We start from the raw sequence: 16,229 nt of genomic DNA on the forward strand, positions 1-16,229 counted from the left end.
AACTGACTAGAACTGAACTAGAACTGAACTAGAACTGAACTAGAACTGAACTAAACTGAACTAGAACTGAACTATAACTGAACTAGAACTGAACTAGAACTGAACTAGAAACTGAACTAGAACTGAACTATAACTGAACTAGAACTGAACTAGAACTGAAACTAGAACTGAACAAGAACTGAACAAGAACTGAACAGAGAACTGAACTAGAACTGAACTAGAACTGAAAGTAGAACTAAATAGAACTGAAATAGAACTGAACTAGAACTGAACTAGAACTGAACTAGAACTGAACTAGAACTGAACTAGAACTGAACTAAACTGAACTTAACTAGAAACTGACTAGAACTGAACTAGAACTGAACTAGAACTGAACTAGAACTGAACTATAACTGAACTATAACTGAACTAGAAACTGAACTAGAACTGAACTAGAACTGAACTAGAACTGAACTAGAACTGAACTAGAACTGAAACTAGAACTGAACTAGAACTGAACTAGAACTGAACTAGAACTGAACTAGAACTGAACTAGAACTGAACTAGAACTGAACTAGAACTGAACTAGAACTGAACTAGAACTGAACTAGAACTGAACTAGAACTGAACTAGAACTGAACTAGAAACTGAACTAGAACTGAACTAGAACTGAACTAGAACTGAACTAGAACTCTGAACTAGAACTGAACTAGAACTGAACTAGAACTGAACTAGAACTGAACTAGAACTGAACTAGAACTGACTAGAACTGAACTAGAACTGAAATAGAACTGAAACTAGAACTGAACTAGAACTGAACTAGAACTGAACTAGAACTGAACTAGAACTGAACTAGAACTGAACTAGAACTGAACTAGAACTGAACAGAACTGAACTAGAACTGAACTAGAACGGAACTAGAACTGAACTAGAACTGAACTAGAACCTGAACTAGAACTGAACTAGAACTGAACTAGAACTGAACTAGAACTGAACTAGAACTGAACTAGAACTGAACTAGAACTGAACTAGAACTGACTAGAACTGACTAGAACTGAACTAGAACGAACTGAACTAGAACTGAAATTAGAACTGAACTAAAACTGAACTAGAACTGAACTAGAACTGAACTAGAACTGAACAAGAACTGAACTAGAACTGAACTAGAACTGAACTAGAACTGAACAGAACTGAACTAAGAACTGAACTAGAACTGAACTAGAACTGAACTAGAACTGAACTAGAACTGAACTAGAACTGACTAGAACTTGAACTAGAACTGAACTAGAACTGAACTAGAACTGAACTAGAACATGAACTAGAACTGAACTAGAACTGAACTAGAACTGAACTAGAACTGAACTAGAACTGAACTAGAACTGAAACTAGAACTGAACTAGAACTGAACTACTGAACTAGAACTGAACTAGAACTGAACTAGAACTGAACTAGAACTGAACTAGAACTGAACTAGAACTGAACTAGAACTGAACTAGAACTGAACTAGAACTGAACTAGAACTGAACTAGAACTGAACTAGAACTGAACTAGAACTGAACTAGAACTGAACTAGAACTGAACTAGAACTGAACTAGAACTGAACTAGAACTGAACTAGAACTGAACTAGAACTGAACTAGAACTGAACTAGAACTGAACTAGAACTGAACTAGAACTGAACTAGAACTGAACTAGAACTGAACTAGAACTGAACTAGAACTGAACTAGAACTGAACTAGAACTGAACTAGAACTGAACTAGAACTAACTAGAACTGAACTAGAACTGAACTAGAACTGAACTAGAACTGAACTAGAACTGAACTAGAACTGAACTAGAACTGAACAAGTACTAAACTAGAACTGAACTAAAACTGAACAAAAACTAACAGAACTAAACTGAACTAGATCTGAACTCGAAGTGAACTAGAACTGAACAAGTACTAAACTAGAACTGAACTAAAACTGAACTGGAACTGAACTAGAACTTGACTTGAACTTAACAAGTAAGAGTGTTATATTCGGCTGTGCCGAATCTCATATACCCACCATCAAACCGTATGTCGTAAAAGGAATGCTCCCCTATAAACATCAGGGTAATATTTGGAATATACCTTAAGTCAATTATTGACCGAGCTCTTTTGAATTAACAAAATATTTATTTTTAAAAACAAAATATTTTTGTTAAATTTTGAAACTGCGAACATATGTACATTTATGGGCAGTTAGGTCATTAATGGACCGATTGTCGTAAAATTTGATAAAAAGATTTCGGTTCGTATAATACTTATTCGTTTCTAATTTCATCGCTCTACTCATATTTTTAATGCAGTAATGAGCGTAAGAGTAATTTTCTGACGGCAGCAGGGTCAGTTTTAAATCAATCGTCATTAGATTCTAAATGATTTTGTTTCTAAGTATAAACTTTTCTTATATAAAATTTCATTTTATTTGTAAGCAAATATTTTCTAAAGTGGGTGGGGTCAGTTATGGACCAATCCTAGGGTCAATTATGGACCGATCTACAAACAGTTTGGGTAGGAGATTTTTGCTTGCAAGGAACTTACTTCAGTCGAATTTCATCGCTATATTCGGATTTGTAAGTCAGTAATGAGCGTTAAAGTAATTTTCTGAAGGGGACCTTATATGGGGGATTAAGTTAATTATGGATCGATCCATATAAAATTTGGTGGAGAGATTTTGGCTACCATGAAAGTTATGTGTGTCGAATTATATTCGTATTAATAGGGCAGTAATGCGGCCTATTAATAGGGTAGGGTCAATTATGAACCGATCCATATAAAATTTGGTAGAGAGATTTTGGCTGGCATTAATCTTATGTGTGTCTCCTACTCCTATTATTAAGTCAGTAATGGGAAATTATGTGAAATTTCACCGCTATAATCGTATTTTTAAGCCAGCAATGGACGATAAAGTAGTTTTCTGAAAGGGGCCTTATATGGGGGTAGGGTCAATTATAGACCGATCCATATAAAATTTGGTGGAGAGATTTTGGCTAGCATGAAACTTATGTGTGTCGAATTATATGGGAGGTTGGGTCAATTATGGACCGATCCATATAAAATTTAATAGAGAGATTTTGGCAACCATGAATCTTATGAGTGTCGAATTTCTTCGCTCTACTCTTATTATTAAGCCAGTAATGGGCATTATAGTCATTTTCTGAAGGTGACCTTATATGGGGGCTAGGGTATATTACAGTCATTTTCTGAAGGGGACTTTATATGGGGGGTAGAGTCAATTATGAACCGATCCATATAAAATTTGGTAGAGATTTTGCCTAGCTTCAAACTTATGTGTTTAGAATTTCATAACTCTATTCGTATTATTAAGCCAGTTATGGGCATTATAGTGATTTTCTGAAAGGACCTTATATGGGGGGTTGGGTCAAATATGGACCGATCCATATAAATTTTTGTAGAAAGATTTTGGCTCAAATTAAACATATGTGTGTCGAATTTTATCGCTCTACTCTTATTATTAAGCCATTAATGGGCATTACAGTCATTTTCTGAAGGGGACCTTATATGGGGGGTAGGGTCAATTATGGAACGATCCTTATAAAATTTGATAGGAAGATTTTGGCTCATATGAAACTTATTTATGTCGAATTTCATCGTTATACCCGAACTTTTAAAACAGCCCGTTAAAAATGTTTTTCGGGGATCCACTTGTATGGGGGCTATCCGACAGACAGACAGTTGGACAGACGGACGGATATGGCTACATCGTCTTAGAATTTAATAAGGACCCAGAATATATATACTTTTGTGGGTCTATGACCAATATTTCGATGTGTTACAAATGGAATGACAAGATCAATATACACCGCCATCTTTTTTGATGGTGGGTATAAAAATGAGAACAGGTCCTTCATGTTTCCCTAGCACTATTTTGCAAATTTTTATTAAAGATGAAGCTTTAAATTCCGCAATTTGACTACAAGAAATTGCCAGTTTAAAAATTGGTGAAATGAAAGGGCACATGAGCGACCTATCTAACGATCTGATTTCAAGAACTTAGGTTTTCAAGCGATACTTTGGAGTTATAATACCTAAAGGAATCAGTGAACTCGGACCTGTACCGCAATTCTGTAATTTTTTAATTTTAACTACCGATATCGTAAAGTAACGATAAATATCGGTTGCATTAACAAATTTTCAATTCTGTAACTTTTAACCGACAAAGATCGGAAAAATATGAGAATGTCAAAAGTTTTGTATTGAAATATTTTTAAAATATAAAATTATTAACGTGAACTTTTAATTTGTCGTTACATTGCCGATACTTTTCATAATGTTTAACGAAAAAAAATCGGTGAAATATAATTCAGGATACCACATACCAAAAGTTACTGAATTGCGGTAGTGGATGCCTTATTGTCGTACAAAGTTAGGTCGGGTGTAGTAATGGACTGTGTGACATCATTAAATGAATTAAGCAGACACAATACGAACATTTCTTTAGTATCAAACAGTCGTATACCAAGGAAAGGTGTGACTCGTGGGTGTGTCTAATGTTATAAACCGCTTTTAAAAATGTAAGGATTATTTGGTAACTTTCGGAATTTATTACTGCGAATATCATCGATATTAATATGGGCATGTAGCAGCATTAGATTGATTTTAATAATGAGGGGTTTTATTAGTGCTTGAGTCATTTAGGGGCTGAACTTTTTACAAATCATTTTTGTAGAATTTTATCTTAATATATTTGTTTATAAATGATTGATTATAAACTGGTCTATATTTTGAGCTTACGCCTTCAAATCTTGACCAATCTATTGACTACTCTCTGGGGGCACTCTTTAGACCACTCTATGAAATTGTCCATGGATGAAAAATACCTATAAGCAATTCTGACCTTAATTGAACCATGTAGGTTAACCCATAAAAAGTTTTGAATCAAAAGCATTAAATAGATAATTCAAAATTAGAATCAAATACCATTTTGTATGAAAATGAAAAAAATATTTTTCATATATAAAAGGTTCCTTAAAAACAGGATTGACGAATGGTTCCAATTCGATAAAACAAAATACAAATTTAAGTACAAAGTTTCAAATTTGTCTCTATTATTAAATATATCTAATAACTTCCTCTAAGACATCCATAACAGCACTAAATGGTAGATAATACAAAAAAAATGTTTCTATTATTTCCTAAAAATATAATGAATCATTTATAGTCATGTAATAAATCAGTAAAGTGCATTCTTAAGTTTCATTCCATTAAATTCGTAAAATGATAAAGCCATTCAACAATTCAAGGTTAAATCGTTTAACCACCCTAAGGGTAAAGAGTGTAAGAAAAGAATTTTTACACGAAAAAGGTTTTTACAATGAAAATTAATATAACATGAAGACAAACAACTTAACTATAGTAGTAGTATTAGTTTGTACTATAAAATATAAAGTATTTCTTAATTGTTTTCAAACGAAACTATTTTAACAAAAACACACATACATGAACATTCTTACAAAACCAACAAATATAAATTCCTCAAATATACAAAGAAAAACTTTTGCCAAAAAAAAAAAAAAAACACAAGAAAAAAACTAAATAAATTTTCTGGTATGCCGTAAGGCGTATGTGTTTAGAATTAAAAAATTCAAACAAAACAATCAAGTCGAAGATAAAAAATTTTTTGCAAAAATTAGTTTTAAAACAAGACTAGAATGATATAACCAAATAAATATATTCTTGAAATATAAAAACAAAATTGAATACTGAAATGAAATTAAAAATATAAAGAAACAAAATAACGAATAATATTTTATACTAGAACACACCTGTAATGTGTTAAGAATAATAATTAATTAAAGTAACCGACCAAAATATTTATATAAGCGACGGACCACCTCTACCACTGGATAGTATAACATCACCAACAGCTTAAAGACTAATAAACAGTTGACGACAATTAAAAAGCCATTTAAAGTATAATTCATCGTTTTTAATGTGAAAGTGAAATTTTGAAATTCTTGTCATAAAACAAATGCAAATTATATTTATGTACTATGATTCATATTAATTCTTAAATTTTGCTTAAAATTAGTTTGAAGGAAGGATGTCTATTACAGCAGATCCGAAAATACACTTAGGCCGTTGTAAGCTCCTTTTCATGAAAATATTGTTGGAAAACCCTTACATATATATCGATATATGAAAGGAATTATCTTCCATCTTCAGAAGATATATATTTTGGTTCGACGAAAGTCCGACAATGGCAGAGCAATTGTCCCGGCATTTCACTGACCTCTCCTCATGCTCTACATTCATCTGATTCCGTTCGTCAAATTTTGTATAGTTGTGCTTGTAAACCTGTGTGTCCACTAAGAATACGTTCCTTCCAACAAACATTATTCCAGTTGGACGGTTATCCTCAAGCCCCATTATCTTTCTAGCAAGTACATTGACTCTTGCAAGTGTATAAACTTAACACTCCACTAGAACTAGAACTGAACTAGAACTGAACTAGAACTGAACTACAACTGAACTAGAACTGAACTAGAACTGAACTAGAACTGAACTAGAACTGAACTACAACTGAACTAGAACTGAACTAGAACTGAAATAAACTGAACTAGAACTGAACTAGAACTGAACTAGAACTGAACTAGAACTGAACTAGAACTGAACTAGAACTGAACTAGAACTGAACTAGAACTGAACTAGAACTGAACTAGAACTGAACTAGAACTGAACTAGAACTGACTAGAACTGAACTAGAACTGAACTAAGAACTGAACTAGAACTGAACTAGAACTGAACTAGAACTGAACTAGAACTGAACTAGAACTGAACTAGAACTGAACTAGAACTGAACTAGAAACTGAACTAGACTGAACTAGAACTGAACTAGAACTGAACTAGAACTGAACTAGAACTGAACTAGAACTGAACTAGAACTGAACTAGAACTGAACTAGAACTGAACTAGAACTGAACTAGAACTGAACTAGAACTGAACTAGAACTGAACTAGAACTGAACTAGAACTGAACTAGAACTGAACTAGAACTGAACTAGAACTGAACTAGAACTGAACTAGAAACTGAACTAGAACTGAACTAGAACTGAACTAGAACTGAACTAGAACTGAACTAGAACTGAACTAGAACTGAACTAGAACTGAACTAGAACTGAACTAGAACTGAACTAGAACTGAACTAGAACTGAACTAGAACTGAACTAGAACTGAACTAGAACTGAACTAGAACTGAACTAGAACTGAACTAGAACTGAACTAGAACTGAACTAGAACTGAAACTAGAACTGAACTAGAACTGAACTAGAACTGAACTAGAACTGAACTAGAACTGAACTAGAACTGAACTAGAACTGAACTAGAACTGAACTAGAACTGAACTAGAACTGAACTAGAAACTGAACTAGAAACTGAACTAGAACTGAACTAACTGAATAGAACTGAACTAGAACTGAACTAGAACTGAACTAGAACTGAACTAGAACTGAACTAGAACTGAACTAGAACTGAACTAGAACTGAACTAGAACTGAACTGAACTGAACTAGAACTGAACTAGAACTGAACTAGAACTGAACTAGAAACTGAACTATAACTGAACTAGAACTGAACTAGAACTGAACTAGAACTGAACTAAAACTGTACTAGAACTGAACTAGAACTGAACTCGAACTGAACTACTTTATCACATGCAATATATCGATATCTAGGACATCAAGATCTATAAAAGGCTCTAGAGTCTTAAAAATTACACTCCTTGAATTGCATTATTAATGGAGCATAATAATAATAAGCAGTTTAGCACCATTACCGCAGTACTTTCTTATCAGACTAACAGTTCTGACCATTTTATTGTCACCAACTGTACTATTTAAAAAATTACTTCATATACAGAATAAAACACCAACATACTGACAAACATTTACATTTTGAAGTGTTTGTGATAACGATGATGATTAAGTAAAAGTCTATGTGAAACTATGTAAAATTTTCAAGCACGCAATAAAATAAACAAATTCATTAAATTTATACACTAAATTTAAAGTGTTGCAAAAACGTTTTCATAATAAAACTTAAGAATTTTGTTAAAGTGGAAAAGTGGAATAACAAGAAAAGAGAACCCATTTAACCGAAATACAAAAAAAACGAAATCAAACAGAAAATGAAAACTGAAAACTAATTGCAAAGTGTTATTCTCCATACCGAATTTACCCCCTTTCTTATGCAAATAACGAGAAAAACAATTGTTTAAACTTTAGCACACTTTACAAATTTAAACATTTGTTATTTGAGTATTATAGAAGCAAAAGTAGTAATAACCATTTTCGTAATAAACTAATGTAATAGCAACATCTGGTTATTCTTATTGAATAATTGTATTCAGTCAAAACTTTTAGCTGACGAAATTTCAAAATTTACAAATGTGCACATTGCTATCTTTGCTTCTCTACCTTTACATTTCTTCGTTTCGTACGAATACACGATAATGTTTGTATTCTATGTAAATGTTGTTTTATTTTTTGGGTTTTTTTTTAATTGATACTTTCAGATATACCATTCACTTTGATTATACCTAAAATTGATGTTCGTACAATTGAAAAACCACGTTTGAAAGAGTTTATGTTGGAGCATATGGTGCCGGGTCGTGCATTCGATAACTATGCTGATGAGGAGAACTCCTCATCATTTGGTAATGGTAATGGGCATAAAATTGTTTTTCGCAAATTAGAAAAATCCCCCAACAATGTGGTATGGCTATTGAATGGTTTTCAAATACTACATCGTGTACGCATCAACGACAATCTAATTGCTTTGGCTATTGATGGATATTTGGGTGATCGGAAGTCACCCTATTCGAAACGTAATATACAGGAAGGCAGTAATAGGTAAGTACTAAGTGTTACTACTATAGTTTGTAGAATACTACAACTTGTGGTAAAAGTTTTGTTTAATTTTGATTTTTTTAGGTTATTATTTGTTGGTTGCTAATTTTATTTTTTTGTTTCCCTTTCTCTTTTTTCCCATTAACCAGGGGCGTAGAATATAGAAAACTAATAGCCAAAAACAAAAATTAGATTATAAGATTGAGGCCATTAGGAATGCACTGGTAAAGAAAACTTCCTGATAAAGAGGATAGTCCGTATGCTTTCTAACAAATTTATCAACTCAAGCCTAGGGGATCACTGCTTTTAAAGTAAAGTTACTAGGGGGACTCTCCAGGAAGGAGAATTATCTCCTCTTCTAGTTACTAACGGTTAACGGTATTCTAAGGCTATTTGATTCCAAAGGTAGAAAGATAGTTTCTTATGCGGATGATGTAGTGTTACTGCTTAAAGGAATTTGTTTATCCTCAGTCTGCGATATTATGGGTGAACTCAAAGGGCGAAAACAAAAGGTTTGGAAGTAAAACCGCCAAAAATTGAACTAGTACCTCTTACCAGACCTAATAACTTTAGGCTGCCTAGGTTAGGTGGCTTCGAGTAAAGTTTATCTAGTGGAGCTAAGTATTTAGGGACCATTCTGAATAGCAAGCTATACTGAAGGGAAAATACTCGGGAAGGAATTAAGAAGGGACTCAACTCCTAATATACGTAGAAAAGTTCCATTGTTAAGAACTGCAGGCAGACATAGTGATTTGGATTTACACCTCGGTTGTCAGATATATTCTTACTTATGAATATATTTTGTGGTGGGAGTCCTTGAAAATGGATATCTATAGATGGATACCCAAGAAATCCCAAAGGTGTGCCTCTGTGGGCAATACAGACTATGTTAGAAATAAACTACATGCGGATCTAGCGATTTGAACTGATACATGATCATGCCGATCTGTGGTCTGTAGTGACAATTGGGACAAAAGGATTTTGGTGGGGGTTTAAAGGGGCTTTGTACTAATATTGCTTGTATTAGCAAATGGGATATTACTATACCAGACTTCGTCAAGCTATGCATGGACTTTAAGGAGCTAGAGACAATGGAGCACCTAATTTTCCATTGTACTAGATAACAGGATCTCAGACGAAATTGTCTAGGTAATAGATTTTACGACGAGCTGGCAAATATTTCTAGGAGTTAGCCATGCAATTTATTAAGATTTAACAGCTCTTTCGGATGGAGGACTTAGCCTCAATGATTCTGATTTTTTATCAAATTTCTTCCATGAACTGAATCTGTACTATTTCTCTTGTTCCTGTATAATTTTTTAAGTTTCTATGGACATTATTGATGAAGGAAATCATAATAGACCAAAACGGTATTCGAGTGGAGTTGCACCTTAGGGTTCATCTAATCTAACTAATTTATAGCGTTAAAGTAAAAGTTTATTATTAAGGTTTATAATGGTCGAATCATGTGGTAAGGGATTTTCATATGATTACCCCTCTCTTTATTTCCAAAGAACCTAATTATATCAACTATAGCGCTTATATTCGATGGATGGTTAGTTACGTGGCTTGCTCGCTAGTTAACGAGTTCATTCGGAGGCCTTGTGACCTAGATGGATATTCGATCCAATTTGAGTGCTAGCAAGAATGAATGCCTAAGACAGTTCAAAATGTTTTTCGTGAACTCGTTTCCTTAGTGCTTGAACTTGAACTCAAACAAACAATTCGAATGCGAATAAGTTTCTTGTAAGGAGATCAGACAAGTTTCCTTGCATACGTTTAGGGTGATACTACACTAAACCAAGGTCTTTTTTCTAATATCGATTTCCAAAAATAAAATTGTAAGACAAACGTATCTGAACAAGATAATAATATTACTCTTGATAGTACAGTTAAACCTCCTTTAGTAGTTATAACCCGGTGGATTACGACACTAACTGCTATCGTTGAATATCGAAAACTGAAATATGATCCAGCTCGCAATATAATAGTTGAACATGATCAATTTATGACAATAAACATCACAAATCTTATAAATTAATAGTACGAAGTTCCAATTATTCTCTTTTAAATCAAACTCTCTACAATCCCCTAAAATGGTAAGGCTTCTGCTTAACTTTTTTCAAACATTACCGAGTATATAAATTAAGGCAACTTTTTGCCAATTTTAGAACAAAATTGAAGAACACTTAAAATAGTTGTAGTTTACTTTTTTCTAAGCCCGAAAATAAAAAACTTTGACAATCAATAAATTTTCCAAAACATTTTAACATCCGTTTTTATAAGACTCTTGCATAAATTGTGCAATATACATAGAACTAGAAATACAAAAACAAAAAAAAACTATTCTTTTCTTCTTCACTTATTTTTTCACTTTTTTTTGTCTGATTACAGTCGTTACAATGAACCACAACGTTTAGAGATGCGCAATTCAACCAGCAATATTGCACATACGAAGAATGAACCCATTTTAAAGGAGTCAAAGGCGAGCCCTTTAATGTCATTTCTTGGCAGCATGAAAAGTGGCACAAAAGTTTTCCAGCATTTCCTGTCGAAAAGTAATCTTACACAAATAATGGACGATGGCTCTTATACAATTCTCATACCCACCGACAATGCATTTCAACGTTGGCATCCCATCGATTGGGGCTTCTATCCGTTCAGTGTACAAGATTTCACAGAAAGTGTATTGCGCAATCATTTCTTGCCCACCCAAAAGCCTTTACGTATGAGTGACGTTAAGAATATGGATCAAATGGTTGTACGCACCATGGGTGGTGAGAATGTCATCTTCAGAGGTCAACGTAAGCATTAAATATACATTTTTTGATTATTACCTACATATTTTACTTAAAATATTTTCCAATAATAATCCTTGATTTATGTTTTGCATCTCATCCTTCTTATGCCATAACAAACAACATTCCTTTAGCTGCACCTTCGGTCAACAATGTATCCATAATGTCCGATTACACATTGTCTAATGGTAATCAGGTATTTATTATAACAGAGGTATTGTTTGTCTCCGAGGCTGTTGTATCCAAATTGCATCAGGTAAATGGTGTGTTGTTATGAATGGTGATGGTGTTTGAAAAGATTAATGTTTGTATATCTATATGTATTGTTATTCTTTTTATTTCCTCCCTCTCTTTTTCGTCTTACTTCTCCTGGACTGGTAATAAAATCATACCATAAACCAACCTTAATATTATGTAAACATAGATGCACAAGGATAAGGAGACACCACCATTACTGGCCTTCCCTTGGTTTGGTGCACAATTTTTGTCACATTCATTTTTGGCTTTGGAACGAGATCCCAGATTTACACAAATCACCAGGTATTTGCTGCTGTTACGACTTATGATAGTTTGTCTGTTGTATTTTATGATTTATGTATGTATAATTTTTGTGTGTGTTTTTACAATTGTAGATTTTTAAATAATGCTGAAATAGCACCACACGTATCAGGAGCCAATTACACATTCTTTGTTCCGGACGATAAAGCATTTGAGAAATTAGGATTTGATAAATTAAGTGATGATGTTATGGTAAGTTACAAATTCCAAAGGAATATTTTATTTTGTAATTATTAATTTGGGAAGATTTTTCGTCGTATGTATATTGGTATGCCGATATTAGGGTGTACCGAGGACACCTTAATTTCGCAGAGTTTTCAACAGTATCGAATACCGCATTAACTTTAAATGCCTTTGAGAAATATATCTGGTACCGAAAAACCATCATATAACAAACTCAAAATATCTATTGTTTTCTAACTTTACCGATTAGTACTTTGCATCCCGGCGTAGACTTACGTTATCACCTCTTTATATGAGGCGTCAGTAGCAACTTTCTATGCCAAAACAGATACTGAAGATTGCTCCTTCGAAGATTATGAAATTTTTAAATAAATACGAAGAGTATAAGCCGATGTGCTTTATGTGAACACCTGCCGGGTTGGCCTTTACAACCACTGTGTGAGCTCTTAGACGTCTCATCACCGCTCCTTTGTGTTTCCTACACGCACATAGTTCTGCCGGACCATGTACAAGCACGTTAATCAAGTTCTCGGGCTATCTAATCTCCTGACCATTGCTGCTTTGTTGCGTAACTACCGATATTCAAAAACATCACTTCCCTTTACAACCACTCAGATGGGATAGTCTTTGTTGATTCGGCACAGGACCTACAGACGTAATCGGTAGACCGAAATACAAATCCATCAAATTATTTACTTACAGAGAATACACTGTGGTAAGTTTGGTATGAACATAGTAACCCCTGAACATACCCTGACAAGGAAGGATAATTCAATGGTATCACTTGTATAATGGACTAAGTCCGTATACCCTACATTCATCCCGTATTATTAATACTTGAAAACAACTCATTTCCAATGCTTAGACGAAGTACGAAACTCTGCCCTGTGGGCTACCGGATCCCGTGGTACTACATTATATGGCTTTCTAGTTCGACCCCAGGACAAATCATTCCAGGGAAAGGCCGAGGATATGTTTGACATTATCAGTTTATAGTCCCGGCAGACTAGAGGTACTGGTAGCATCTCTTTTCCCCACGATTGCTATCACACCAAGATGGTGGAAGATCATCAAGGGTATCATATTCCAGTGCTTCCAAATTATATAGCTCTCTAATTCGACCACAGGTAAAATCATTCCATGGAAAGGCCGAGGATACATTTGACATCATCAGTTTATAGCCCCGTGTTTCCTACACGCACATGATTCTGCCGGATCATGTACGAGCATGTTGATCAAGTTCTCGAGCTATCTAATCTCCTGACCATTGCTGCTTTGTTTCAAAAACATCACCTCCCTTTACAACCACTCAGATGAGATTGTCTAACAAGGAAGGACAATTCAATGGTATCCCTTGTATAATATTTCATCCATTACTATTAAAACCAACAAACTTCTCATTCATCAGACACATTCATTGAGAAAAATATCCGACACACTCACTCTAGGTATACGGGTGGACTAAGTCCGTATACTCTACATTCACCCCGTATCGTTAATACTTGAAAACAACTCATATCCAATGCTTAGACGAAGTACGAAACTCTGCCCTGTGGGCTACCGGTTCCCGTGGTACTACATTATATGGCTCTATGGTTGGACCCAGGTCAAATCATTCCATGGAAAGGCCGAGGATACATTTGACATTATCAGTTTATAGTCCCGGCAGACTAGAGCATCTCTTTTCAGCACAATTGCTATCACACCAAGATGGGTAACATATTCCAGTGCTTCCAAATTATATAGCTCTCTAGTTCGACCACAGGTAAAATCATTCCATGGAAAGGCCGAGGATACATTTGACATCATCAGTTTATAGTCCCGGTAGACCTCTTTTCCCCCGGATTGCAACCACAACAAAATGGGGGAAGCCCCAGGGGGATATTCAGAGAAGCCTAAAACAGCGAAATAGTTGGTTGTCCAAACTTATTCCGATTGCCAAACATGTACATATAAACTATCGGTGAACTACAAACCGTTAAATTTGAGGACAGATGCTGACTTTGTGAGTTTATGGAAGGACAGTTTTCAGGATGCTGGACAATTTGCAGCGGGTGACAAAGTTCACATTCTCTGGATAAACAAGTGAACTAGAAATAGCGTCTATTTGGTGTAGACACTTTGGTCATTGGTATCTTTTTCGGAATTGAATTATGCGACAATAACGAAATGACTTCCTGTATGAGAATGCTGAGCAATACTTTTGAGGATCTAATCCAGTTAACACTATTTGGGATCGTTATTAGGAGTGTTTTACCTTAATCGATGGCCTCCAAGGTGATTACATTAGCCCAAGTACTTTGGATTTGATCTCAAGATACTGCTTTTAAATAAGATACTAATCTGAACTAAAAGTCCTTAATCCTTATATCTACCCATTTATTACTATATGGGACTTTTATTAAGAGTTTGTAACCAAAACTTTATTCGATTTTTTAAAGTTTGAGGATCACATTCTCCAACTGATCACAATCCCCATCTGATATACAGGAACTCGACTTTCACTGTGTTAATGTTCAGACTATTGTTCATTTTAGACTCGATCAAGGGTTAATCAATATGGAATTCTTACCTTCACAAACATCTGTAGAAAACTGGCAATTGTCGCCATCTTCGGATCTTCTCTTTGAATGCATTCTGATATGCGGACTAAATCTATAGCACTCTATCTACTATTCTAATATCCATATTTTCCTCTCTTTCAGGCCTCACAACGCGGTGTTAAAATGCTTTTAAATCACTTTGTTAAGGGACGTCTCTACAATCGTGACTTAAAGGACAATGAAGTTTTCGAAACAATCGGTGGTGGACACATAAAAATCACACGAAATCCCGGCAGTAATGCAACAAGTGTCAATAATGCCAAAATAACAGAAAGTGAAGTATTTGTCTACAATTTGGGCACCATGTTCTATATAGACGATATACTGTACTCACATCTCTTAAGAGAATATGTGATCAAACATAAATCGCGAACAAATTATGCCGGCGGCAATAATGGACGATCATCGACTTTGGGAACACCCACCGATGTTGAAATAGTACCAAATGAATTTGATCATGAACAGAGTGGTGGTAATAATGGTGATTATTCCATACATGATGATGATTTCGATGATGAAATAATAACACCTAAAGCGCTTCCCGTCCAATTTTATGAATTACCAAAATAAAATAATTAATTTATAATTTTTGCAAGCAAAAAGTTTTGAACAAAATACTAGTAAAAGAAATGAATAAATTAGAGATTTTTTTCTTTTTTTGGATAAGCAAAAGAAAAACTAAGGAAAATTAGTCAAAAGACAAAAAACACTAAATTGAAGTGAGAAAATTTTTTTAAAAATTTAAAAATTCTTTGTAAGAAGTATATTTATTATACCATAATCTGATTATAATTATTATTAAATATTATTATATTATTATGATTAATTTGTAAGGGAGAGATTGTTAGAAGGCTTTAAGCTTTTTTTCTTTTTTTGTGTATAGTTTTTAGAGATTATTTCGACTACTATTGTATGCATTTTTAAAAAAAACAAACATATAAAATCGAAAAAACAACAAAATATATATATTTAATGTTAATTTTGTGTAGATTTATAATAAAAAAAAAGAAACGAACAAAAAAGAAAAACAAGACAATTTAATTAGGTTTATTATTTTCTATACTTTTTTTTAGATTTAAATTTGATAGCCAGACAGAAATACATAAGAAAACCTAAACCAAAACCTAATTCCGTTAGTATATACTACTTACTATATACATAAAAATATACCTAAAGAAATCTATCTGTATTATCAACCAAGTATACTTAGAGTTTTAATC

At 33.9% G+C, this 16,229-nt stretch overlaps 1 protein-coding gene across 1 annotated transcript in view; it reads left to right on the top strand.

Moving 5' to 3' along the window:
* LOC119605823 overlaps positions 1-15,969 on the top strand; it is a 24,143-nt gene extending 8,174 nt beyond the window's left edge. Inside the window, exons 3-8 of the mRNA XM_037959140.1 lie at positions 8,534-8,870; positions 11,262-11,671; positions 11,800-11,921; positions 12,090-12,205; positions 12,298-12,415; positions 15,112-15,969. Coding sequence (XP_037815068.1) covers positions 8,534-8,870; positions 11,262-11,671; positions 11,800-11,921; positions 12,090-12,205; positions 12,298-12,415; positions 15,112-15,579 — 1,571 coding nt within the window. The 3' untranslated portion in view covers positions 15,580-15,969. The remainder of the gene's footprint in view (positions 1-8,533; positions 8,871-11,261; positions 11,672-11,799; positions 11,922-12,089; positions 12,206-12,297; positions 12,416-15,111) is intronic.
* Positions 15,970-16,229: the final 260 nt, after the last annotated feature.

The sequence above is a fragment of the Lucilia sericata genome, unplaced genomic scaffold, assembly GCF_015586225.1.
Source record: "Lucilia sericata isolate MDLA Ls3-8-SP2 unplaced genomic scaffold, ASM1558622v1 Contig000524F_arrow, whole genome shotgun sequence".
In the NCBI taxonomy this organism is placed as follows: domain Eukaryota; kingdom Metazoa; phylum Arthropoda; class Insecta; order Diptera; family Calliphoridae; genus Lucilia; species Lucilia sericata.